The sequence below is a fragment of the Arachis duranensis genome, chromosome 2 (assembly GCF_000817695.3).
Source record: "Arachis duranensis cultivar V14167 chromosome 2, aradu.V14167.gnm2.J7QH, whole genome shotgun sequence".
In the NCBI taxonomy this organism is placed as follows: domain Eukaryota; kingdom Viridiplantae; phylum Streptophyta; class Magnoliopsida; order Fabales; family Fabaceae; genus Arachis; species Arachis duranensis.
In genome coordinates this window covers 20,190,013-20,202,092 of record NC_029773.3, presented here as the reverse complement: position 1 = coordinate 20,202,092, position 12,080 = coordinate 20,190,013, and the positions used below count along the sequence as shown (strand labels likewise).

At 43.3% G+C, this 12,080-nt stretch overlaps 2 protein-coding genes across 3 annotated transcripts in view; one reads left to right on the top strand and one right to left on the bottom strand.

The window, feature by feature from the left end:
* Nucleotides 1-4,567: 4,567 nt before the first annotated feature.
* On the top strand, nucleotides 4,568-5,674 carry LOC127744867 (uncharacterized; the record flags this gene model as incomplete). Its single annotated transcript, XM_052257673.1, is given in 1 exon segment — nucleotides 4,568-5,674. A coding segment is annotated over 1 exon segment (1,107 nt), but the record flags the coding sequence as incomplete, so codon positions are not given.
* A 5,816-nt stretch (nucleotides 5,675-11,490) lies between these two features.
* LOC107473913 (uncharacterized) overlaps nucleotides 11,491-12,080 on the bottom strand; it is a 5,821-nt gene continuing 5,231 nt past the window's right edge. The window contains exon 7 of one of the 2 annotated variants that reach the window (XM_052256201.1): nucleotides 11,491-11,782. In XM_052256201.1, the coding sequence (XP_052112161.1) occupies nucleotides 11,675-11,782 (108 nt within the window). In that variant the 3' untranslated portion in view covers nucleotides 11,491-11,674. Of the gene's footprint in view, nucleotides 11,844-12,080 lie in introns of both variants that reach the window. The other variant, XM_016093505.3, reaches the window with a different exon arrangement.

Below are 12,080 nucleotides of genomic sequence, written 5' to 3'. Positions count from 1 at the left end.
ATTTATAGGGAAAAAAATATTGCTATATAATATAGCATGTGAGATCTGCAATTTTGAAATGTACCTATCAAATGCATGTGCACTCTCTTGGAATAATAATAATAATAATAAGTTAGCAATGGCATCATAGCTAGCTCGCCCACCCATTTTGCTACTTTGCTGCAAGGCACAAACAATAATATGAGAGAAGTCCCTTAATTATTACTTATTATGTATAGTAGTCTCATATTTTGATTCAGCTATATCAAGATTAAAATGTTGAAAAAAGGCAACCTAAATAAAAAGCAGGAGGCAGCTAAATTAGAAAAATAGAAGGGAGGCACAAACTGAATCATAAATATATAGGTCTGGTATCCATCAACAACAAAACTATTAATGCTTCTGATAAACTGACATAGACCTGCTTGTTATAGTAATGTAACCTATCTTTTTGAAAAGTTTTTAAATATATCAATACACTAATATTTTTCAGTAATTTTTAATTATTAATCTTAATTATATATATTATATATATTTTTTATAATTAAACTCAACAATTAAAAATGACTGAAACAATCAGTATATCAGTACACTTTAAAGTTTTCCTATCATTTTCAGCTATGTATCATAATAGAACAAGTTTGCAAATTACTTTTTTTTTTATGATAGTAAATCTAGTGTTTTACTAGAAAATGATGCATTTTTGTGTTTTACAAGTGTGTGGTATCAGAATGGAGGATGGCAAATGGACCTAAACCTGCCGGATCAGCCCACGTAACCCACCAAAAAAATGAATCGAGTTGAAAAATTGAAACTGCCAAAGATTAAAAATCTGCCTAACCCGCACCGCTTAAACCGCGGGCTTTAGCGGGCTTTGGCGAGGTGGGGCGAGTTTTCCCGCCGGACTTAGTTTTTTTTGTAAGGGGGTATTTTTACAATTTTTTTACCAAAATCCAACTTTTTCCAACCCAATTTACAAGAGTATGAAGATAAAAATTGAGTGTTTTGGATTATGTTTATGTTGTTTTGAAGATAATATTTATAATGATGTTTTAGATTATATTTATTTTACTTTGGAGAGAATATTTATAATTATGTTTTGGATGAAAATTTAGTTTATAATTATGTTTATTAGATATTTATAATTACAAAAATTTTAATGTTTGTGAATATAAAAAATATAATTTTTTTAAGTCTTTAAAACTTATAAATTTATTAATATGATTGTGAAATTATATATATTATTTAATACTTCCCCACTTACCACCCCTAGGCGGAGCCTCTCATTGGGAAAAGGACAATTCCTAGATTTTAATTTCTTATAAATTGTATGTAAATTTTTGTTTAGCCTCTTTTAAAATTTTTATTTTAATCTTTTTATATTTAAAAATTAAACTTTGATCCCTCCTCAAATTTTATGCTAATTCTGCTCCTATGTGGTGTAGTGTAGAAATAGAAATTTCACCTTCCAATTTTTTATTGCAATTTAAAAAAAAAACCAAAAAATTTCACCCACCAATTTCTAATTTTATAATTTGTTTTCATATTTTGGTAAAATTCCAAAAAACTCAATAGTTTAAAATTACAGAAAAGAAACAAAAATAATAGTTTAGAAGATGAATATGCAACTTAATTAATTAGCGGTATTTTGTTATACAAGTTCACTATGGAGCCAATAACAAATAGATAGTTTCAGGGAATAAACAAATAAATTCAATTGAATTAACGAATTTTACAAGTTTAAAGAATTTACCTGAGTTTATCCAAATCCACATTATTTAATGAATTAACTAATTTTAGTTATCTAAACTGAAACAGAATTTGAAAAGTTGCACACTAGTGAATCCATTAAACAGATATGCAAATCACAGACTAAGTGACTAACCATAACATCGTTTTTACCTTAAACATCATAGACAATTGAGAATTATGTGTAATAATTGGATAACAAAATGACAAAATTCCCCTTTATTATATAATGTAACAATGTATATTCAACATACATACTCGCAAGATTGACCTATGCCTCGTGTATTTCACATAAATCATTTTAACTTTCACAACCAACAAGTGTTACATGAGTGCCATGTTGCATGACATCAACATAACCAAATTAGTACCAATCCTTTTTGTCACGTGACACTTAACACATTTGCATCTTACTAGAATTAAGTGTTTCAAGAGCAAACAAAAGCTTTTGTTCTATTCCATTCATATATACAATAACGATATTGGACGAGAGAGATGTTAGTTAAAAGAAGGTAAGATTTTTCAAAAGGTTAAATGTTACGGCCTGGCCCGGCGTTCGCACGGGTCGACCCGGCTCAAGGCCTATCCGACCCGGTTGCACGCCCTCCAACCGACCCGGACACGCGTCCTGTACGGCTCACACGCGGCTGTGGGACAGCGTCCTTTGGGATATGGGCCTGACTCCATGGGGGGCCCATGACTGACATGTATATAAAGGGAAAGCTGGCTCTTTCCCCGAGGTACGTCATATCCTTTCAACTCTTTATTCTGCCCGCCTGCACGTTACTGACTTGAGCGTCGGAGTGTCTTTGCAGGTGGCACCCCCCCTCATCATCTCTCCAAGACAAGTACTCGGTTACTCGACTACCCGTAAGCAGTGCGACCCAAGCTAAGGCGTCCTCACCCCTACAACTATCCACCCGATCTGTTCGGAACCCGACAAACGAACATTGGCGCCGTCTGTGGGGATTCCCTACCTAAATGGAAGCCGTGCTGGGCCCCGGGGACCAAGCTCGAGCAATTGGAGCGGAGGGGGCAGCCTCCGTTGCCTCACTAAGGGGGCGGCGGAGGTCCCCCCAACAGCACGCGAGAACACGACCTTTCGGGGGAACTGGTGGCGATAGCGCCATAATAATGCAGGAGCTACGCCACAGAGTCCAGAACTTAGAGCGACAGCTAGCCGACCGGGAGCGGGATGGACGGTCTACCGATCCCAGCTTTACCCCATCTCCCGGGAGCGAGGAGGAAGACTCTTACCGAAGCCGCCAGCGGCGTACATCCGCTTCCCGGACGGAAGCGGAGAGCACGCGGGAGGAGTCACCCATAATAAGAAGGCGAAACGACAGGATCATCTACTCCCGAGGCGGACCCACCCGCCGAGCAGCAAGAGGTCACGAGGACGGGAAAGGGAGATCCGAGAGAACCCGGCAACCCGTCATAATGGGTGTCACCCCGTTCCACCGATCTATCCTCGAGGTCCGGTTGCCGAAACACTTCGACAAACCAACGGACATGAGGTATGACGGAACTCAAGACCCTCTAGAACACCTCACGGCCTTCAAAGCCAGGATGAATCTAGAGGGAGTAGGGGACGAAGTAAGATGCCGCGCCTTCCCGGTAACCCTAGCAGGACCAGCGATCAGATGGTTTAACGGCCTCCCTCAAGGTTCCATCTACAATTTCTCAGATATCAGCCGTGCATTCCTGGCCCAATTTACAACGCGAATAGCAAAGGCCAAGCATCCTATCAACCTTCTAGGGGTAACCCAGAGACAGGGAGAGCCGACCAGGAGGTACTTAGATCGGTTCAACGACAAATGCTTGGAAATCGACGGCTTAACCGACTCGGTGGCCAGTCTCTGCCTGACAAACGGCCTCCTCAACGAGAACTTCCGAAAACACCTTACCACGAAGCCGGTTTGGACAATGCATGAAATCTAGACGGTGGCCAAGGAGTACATAAACGACGAGGAAGTCAGCCGAGTCGTGGCTGCCAATAAGCGGCAGTCCGGTTACGGCCAGGCTCGGCAGTCCGGTGGCGACGGTGAGAGAGCAAAAGAGAAGGCCAGGGAGGAGGCATCGAACAAAGCACCTAGGCCGTTCCCTCGAGTCGGGAAGTTTACTAACTACACTCCACTCACTCTCCCCATCGTGGAAGTCTACCAGCAAATAGCAGAGGTTGGTAGGACGGCTGACCTCACTATCTCGATTTCTCGGGGCTTCGGCAACAAAGGCCTTGCCATTCTTTAACCTCATGAAGAAAGGGATGGCGTTTGAGTGGACTCCCGCATGTGAAGAAGCCTTTCAGCACTTCAAGGAAATCCTAGCGGCACCACCCGTTCTCGGGAAGCCAAAAGACGGAGAGCCACTATACCTATATCTCGCTATAACGAGTGAAGCCCTGGCCGCAGTTTTGGTGCGGGAGGACGGGAGAACTCAACAGCCAGTCTATTTCATAAGCAGGGCCTTGCAAGGAGCAGAATTAAGGTATAGCAAGTTGGAGAAGCTAGCTTTGGCACTCCTAACTTCCTCAAGAAGGTTGAAACAGTACTTCCAGAGTCACCAAGTTGTCGTCAGGACGGACCAAGAGATCCGGCAAGTACTCCAAAAACCCGATCTGGCGGGAAGAATGATGACTTGGTCCATCGAACTCTCCCAATATGACATACGGTACGAGCCCCGGCAAGCCATCAAGGCGCAAGCTATGGCGGATTTTTTAGTAGAAGTGACGGGGGACGCAAGCGAGGAAGGGGGCACACGGTGGAGGCTCCATGTGGACGGAGCCTCCAACCAGACCTTCGGAGGTGCCGGGATCATCCTGGAAAGCCCAATTGGAGTCGTATACGAACAGTCGGTCAGATTCGAGTTCCCCATCTCGAACAACCAGGCAGAATATGAAGCCCTTATAGGAGGCTTAACCCTAGCGGCAGAAGTCGGCGCGAGAAGACTGGAAATATGCAGTGACTCCCAAGTCGTCACTTCCCAAGTAAACGGTAGCTACCAAGCCAAAGATCCCTTGCTTCAGAAGTACCTGGAAAAGGTTAAAAGCTTGAGCCAAAAGTTCGAAGAGGTCACGATCCACCACGTACCTAGAGAAAGGAACACACGGGCAGACCTCCTATCAAAGTTGGCCAGCACAAAGCCAGGGGAAGGGAACCGGTCTCTCATCCAAGGCATGACGAGAGAACCAGCAATCACACTGCACGTGACAAGCCTAGGTTCTTCATGGCTAGACCCACTCACCGACTTCCTAGAACACGGCAAACTCCCCAGTGATGAAAAGGACGCGGCAAAATTGAGAAGGGAAGCGGCCAAATACGCCGTCATCCAAGGACAGTTGTTCAGGAAAGGGCTCAACCAACCCCTACTGAAGTGCCTACACCCCGATCAGACGGACTACGTCCTAAGGGAAGTCCATGAGGGCTGCTGTGGGCACCACATCGGAGGCAAGGCCCTGGCGAGGAAACTAATCCGAGCCGGATACTATTGGCCGTCGATGATGGCAGACTCCAAAGAGTTCGTCAAAAAATGCGTAAAGTGCCAACAGAACGCCAACTTCGCCAGGGCGCCGGCCTCCGAGTTAAGCTTGCTGACGACTTCTCGACCATTTTCTCAATGGGGAGTCGACCTCTTAGGGCCTTTCCCAGTCGGCCCGGGGCAAGTCAAATACCTCATTGTCGCAATTGACTACTACACCAAATGGATAGAAGCCGAACCGCTAGCCAGCGTATCCTCATCTAATTGCAGGAAGTTCATGTGGAGGCAGGTGGTAACGCGATTCGGGATACCGGAAGTCGTCATCTCCGACAACGGCACGCAATTTACTAACAAGAAGTTCATGGAATTCCTCAACGGCCTGGGCATAAAGCAAAGGTTCTCTTCGGTAGAACACCCTCAGAGAACGGACAAGTGGAGTCCGCCAATAAGGTTATCCTCTCAGGGTTAAAAAAGAGGTTGGACAACAAAAAGGGTGCTTGGGCCGACGAGCTAGCATCGGTCCTCTGGTCTTACCGAACAACCGAGCAATCCTCCACCAAGGAAACTCTTTTCCGACTAACGTACGGGGTAGATGCGGTAATACCCGTAGAGATCGGTGAACCGAGTCCGCGGTTGCTTCTGAAAGGAGTAGACGAAACCGTAGAAAAGGACCTGATAGATGAAGCCCGGGAAATGGCCCATTTGACAGAAACGGCGCTAAAACAAAGAATGGCTCTGCGCTACAACACCAAAGTGCTCAAGAGGGAATTCGAGCCAAACGACCTCGTCCTAAGGCGAAATGATATCGGCCTGCCGACCCCCGGAGAGGGCAAGCTAGCGGCAAACTGGGAAGGCCCCTACAGAGTCAAAAAGGTGATGGGAAAAGGAGCCTTTAAGTTAGAAAAGCTTGATGGCAAGGAGGTCCCGAGGACATGGAACGCGGACAACCTTAGAAGATTCTACTCCTAGAGGACGGAACGACACGCCGGCTAATCTAGCTAAGTAGTTAATTTGTCATTTGAACTTTATAGTAACTTTTAAGCCTTTTACGTGGTTACCGAATAAGATATACTCGTGCAAATTCTCCACCCTATTTTATCTCCGCTTTTCAGATAAACCATCTCGTCATGACTAACGACGACATGCGACCCGGGACTGATCACCCCGGGAGATCATCAACTACCATTGTAACAAATAACTACACGAAAGGCCATGGGCCGCCGGTATAAACGACTACAAACCAAAAACGGTTAATAGGAACAATAGCACGATCAGGCGAATAAACGACAACTATAAACCAAAACGGTTAGAAACGATAACGCGATCGGACGAATAAGAAAAGGTTCATCGCGGCAACACGAGCAAGCGACCAAAAAGGTCATTGTTCACAAGCCAAAATAAAAACGGCTAAGATCAAATTGTTCACAAGCCAAAACGGCTAAAATCAAGACTATTCACAAGCCAAAACAAAACGGCTAAACAAAAACCTTAAAACAAAGGATTCATTTCTTGGGGACATCGACAACTTGGCCATCCTTGATGACTTTACGAACACCGATTGCCGATGTGTCGAACTCGGGGGCAATGACTTTGACCTGAGCCTTAAGAGCCTCTTCGGTCGCCAGAATCGCACCCTTCCCCTGTTTGACGACGTCTTTATACTTCGCCTTCCATGTTGCCAGTTCGGCCTCTACGACCTGCTTCTCTTTCTCAACTTCGGCCACACGCTTTTGCGCCGCGCCGACCTGACCCTCCAAAGCCATTTCCCGCTCGACCAAACGTTCAACCGTCGCGTCCGACTCTTTCTGTTTCTTCTCAGCAGTTGTTGCCTTTTGTTCGGCGGCGGTAGCTTTCTGCTCGGCAGCAGTGGCTTTCTTCTCGGCAGCGTCCAGTTTTTCCGAAGATTGAGTCAATTGCTCCCGAAGGGTTTCAACTTCGCTTTTTAGCTCGTTATTAGCCTTCCCGGCAGAATCCAACCTCCTGCGGAGAGACTCCATCCCGGACAGTTCGAACTCGGCCTTCCGAGCTATGACTGCGCCGCGCAGGAGAGTGCGATACATCCACCTTGCCTGCCCGGCAAGGGATGACTCGTGGAAATACTCCTCGGTACCGGGGATCAGCTGGGAGTCTATGAAGTTCCCGGCGTCAAAATTCCTTTCCATGACAGTAAGGACACCCTCAGGGCTAGACGACGCCGTGGAGGCCTTCTTTCTCTTCTTCGGGTTGGGGACCTCTTCCACCTCAACGTCCGGTTTAGGCACGGAACCCCCAGTCCCAATCACCTCGCGGAAAGGGGAGGCATGGACTGCCTTGCCACCTTCAACCGTGGCACCTTGAGCCGAGGTGCCGATCTCGTCGGTTGCGGCACTCTGCTCGGGAACATCTTTGCCCTCCGGAGGAGCATCAGGCCCCTCAGGGGTGGGTTGCTCGTCACCCTCCTCGTCATCACCACCACCTAGAAAGGTTTGAAACAAGTCGGGAAGACCCGTCACCGACGCAGACATATCCACTGCAGGAAAGCAAAGAAGGTCGGTTAATCGCCACATAATATCAATAAAAGGAAAAAAGGTAGAGTAAAGTAAAAAGCTTCTCACAAATATAATTACGACCGGACTCCCGGTCACCCATGAGGAGGTGGGGATTTACTTGGTTCCTCCCAAAAACTGCCATCAACACCTCGGCAATCTGCTTATCCACCGCCGACATGCCTCTATAAGTTACCTTAATAAAAGTATTGGCCCCTACCCCGAAACTCCAATAAGTCGGGATGAGCCGTACCCCCTCCAAAGACAGCCAAAAGGGATGACGACCTTTGGCAGGGCGGACCTTAAAATATTTGTCCTTAAACCCATGGTAAGAATCTTCAAACAAACCGAAAATCTTCCGACCCTGGGCAGACCGGAAAGACATGAACCCTTTTTTGTGTTTCCCCTCCTTGGAAGGATTTGTGAGGGTGAAGAAGAAAAGGTAAACGTCCACGGACACCGGCAGTTCGAGATATTCACAGACCATCTCGAAACAGCGGATCGAGGCCCAACTGTTCGGATGCAACTGCGACGGTGACACGGAAATTCGATTTAAAAGCGCCATTTGAAAGGCTGAAAACGGAATACGAACCCCGACTTGAGTGAACATGGCTTTGTAGAACCAAATCCAGTCGGCGACCTGGCGGGGTCGGAAGTTGATTTCGTACAATCGCTCGTGAGGAGCCGGGACGAAAACGTCGTAATTGGCCTCCTCGTCAGTCCCACCACACAAGTACCCAGCTTGTCGGAACTCTGTGAGCTCCTCCTCGCCCATTTGATTAGGCGATTCCTTCACGTCGGAAACGACCCAAGCATATGGATCGTACGCCGCGGGGTTAACGGAAGCCCGGGAAACCGTGCGAGCCATACCTACATGGGGGGACCATCCAGTCAGTCTAAGAGATCGGTTGCTCAGGCCGAATACAGACACTACCCCCACGACTCCCCGACCAAGGCCAAACGAGACTAAAGCACGAAAAGAACAACAAAAACCTATCCTGGAATGGTACTTTCCCCCCTAACACATCTAGTCGCAATCAAAAGGCTGCGCCACAACAGCAAAAAACCAAACAACAACACGCAGAAATAACACATAAAAGGGAGATTGATTCGAAAGTTACCTAAATTGATGGAAAGAAGATGAAGTTGCAAGTCTGGGAAAATACAGGAAGGATGAGCAAAGACGCCACAGCAACACTCTGAGATCTTATGTCAAATGAGAAGAAGGAGAAGAATGGGAAGTGTGGAAAAATGCAGAAACACAAAACCGAACAGTTTAAAAAACTGCTTCCCCAAAGGCACGAAACACCTGGGGGCATAGCAGTCTTTTCAAACAGGGTTTTTCCACACCATTATGAGCATTCAATGCTCGGCGCAAGGAACGATGCGATGAAACGGTTGCTTGTGCAACCAAAGGACACGCGCGTTGGGGGCATACCCTTCCCACGAAGGGCCGACCAGACGAGACGCGAAGGCGACGCGCCATTGGTAGCTCCCGCGACTACCATTGGCGCGTGGGGGCACTGTTACGGCCTGGCCCGGCGTTCGCACGGGTCGACCCGGCTCAAGGCCTACCCGACCCGGTTGCACGCCCTCCAACCGACCCGGACACGCGTCCTGTACGGCTCACACGCGGCTGTGGGACAGCGTCCTTTGGGATATGGGCCTGACTCCATGGGGGGCCCATGACTGACATGTATATAAAGAGAAAGCTGGCTCTTTCCCCGAGGTACGTCATATCCTTTCAACTCTTTATTCTGCCCGCCTGCACGTTACTGACTTGAGCGTCGGAGTGTCTTTGCAGGTGGCACCCCCCTCATCATCTCTCCAAGACAAGTACTCGGTTACTCGACTACCCGTAAGCAGTGCGACCCAAGCTAAGGCGTCCTCACCCCTACAACTATCCATCCGATCTGTTTGGAACCCGACAAACGAACATTAAATTAGACCGTTAAGTTTTATAATTGTATTAAATTTATATATTTTAAAAGTTTTTAATTAAATTTTTACATTTATTTTAAATTTATAATTACATTATTATTGTTCTAAAACCGTTTAGTTTAACAAAATATACTAAACATATTTATTAGTGGTAAAATATGAATTAAAACATTTGTGTAATATTTACGGTTAAAAATAGTCTAATTACAAATTTAAATTTAGTATAGAAGCTAAATTAAAAACTTTAAAATGTAAGAACATATTGTAAATTTAAAAAAATTATAGCATCTAATAACTATGAAGCACGGACACTTCATTGAGTTACTGTGTCTGCGTGTCGAACACATTTTGGACACGACACTCACCGACACTCTTCCAACACGCTTGTCTGTCGTGTCCAACCGTGTCTTAATAAAAAAGAAAAATTCTCTTCCGAACACACCTAAATACCATCACGTGTTAGCGTGTCCAGCCTTATTCTTAACATGTATTTTTGAAATGAGTTTAGAAATAATATATATTATTATTTATTAAAATAAAAAATATTTTAAATATTATATAGTTAAAAAAAGATATTAAAAATAGTTAAAAAATTATTTTATATTCTTTTATCTAGTTAAAAGAAGACATTAAAAAATTATTTTATATTTTAATACTAATAAAATATCAAAATTTATTATAATTCATCTAAAATATATATATATATATATATGTCATATCCCCATATTTTATAAGATTTTAAAATTTGTGTGTCTGTGTATCCCATGTTGTATCGTGTCTCATGTCCGTATCAGTGTCCGTACATCATAGTCTAATAGAATAATTTAACCTTTTTGAAAATTAATCATGCAATGACTTTTATGATGGTATTTGTAAAGTTAATCTGAAAAAAAAAAACAGTATTACTACTGCCTTGCAACATGAAATAGAACGAAAACTCTCCTTTCCTCTTAGAGGACCTAAAGAATCATTGGATTAAAATTCTTTAGAGGGAGAAAATTAATAAAGTAGTAAAATAAAAATTAATCACTCTTAAATTAAGATAGTAAAGCATACATTTCATGAAAATTATAAAATTCAATAGTAATTAACCTTACTTATTATTTTATCAATTTTTTCACTTTAGGGTATCTAAACACAAAATTCTTTCACTTTAGAATATCTAAACACAATTCTTTGTACGCCTACGAATAGTAATAATAATGCCAACACTGGGGCCCAAAAAACAAGAGAATGAGTCTAAAAAAACCATTATACAGAAATACAGAATAACCCAAATAACAAAAGGATGAGAAAACCACCCATACTTGTGCTATGGTGATGCATCACAGAGAATTATTAACTTGTGCTATGGTCAAAATTAGTTAGGTCAGAATTAGTTACAACAGATTGGAAAATAGGTTATGATGTAAAACGGGAATTATAGTGCAAGAAAAGGATAGGAATTATGTTGCTATTTGATAATTGATAGTGCAGACCTCCCTTGTACTCAGAGTGGTATCGGTATACTATTTCGTTGATTCTTGCCTTATATATCAATTGAGTACTTCATTTGTCAATAGAGTACACATATATTACTTTGCCATATTGCTACTGTGATTATTGTGAATTGCTAATTAATGCTTGTAATGCCTATTAAGAGGATGGGCCCCAGCATTGGCATTACTATAACAATTCGCATCACCAGTAATGCTGTTTAACGGAAAACTATTTGATGGACTTTTGACTCCGAATTGACAATTTCTTAAACTAAAATGACTCGATCAATCATAAAAGAATTAAATTGAGCATATACCCTAAAATAATTATAGAAGATCTGTTGAACAGAGAAAAATTTATTGAAATTTACACCATAACAATAACGAGCCTTCAATGATTTGTATAATTAATTCTCAACATTGGGTCATTAAGCCGGTCTCCCTCCAAAACTTAGTCAAAGAAAGAATAGGAAGAAGGGTAACACTACCAACCATCACAAAGCTTTATCCCACTAGGTGGGTCGGCTAAAATGGTAACACTACCAATCCATGCAATTTCTTAAGGAGCTTTATCAAATGGCTGTGTGTCATTGTAACAAATATCCCATACATCTTCCATTGAATCCTTGGCAGCTGAACCAACACAATTGGGGTTTGAAAACAAAGATAACAAGACTCTTCTTCTAATACACTCCTTCAAGTTCCAATACATTAAATTAAATCGGCACTGAATAACACTACATATGTATAGAACATAGAATAAACTTCAACAAGAGAATTGCATAACATTTCTAATGTAGTATAAAATACAAAATAGTACCCAACTTTTAAAAATAATTGTTTATTTTAAAGTTCCATTCTTCACCTCAGCCAATCATCGGAACATTTTTTTCAAAAAAAAAAAATATTAGTTCACTTACATGCAATGCAA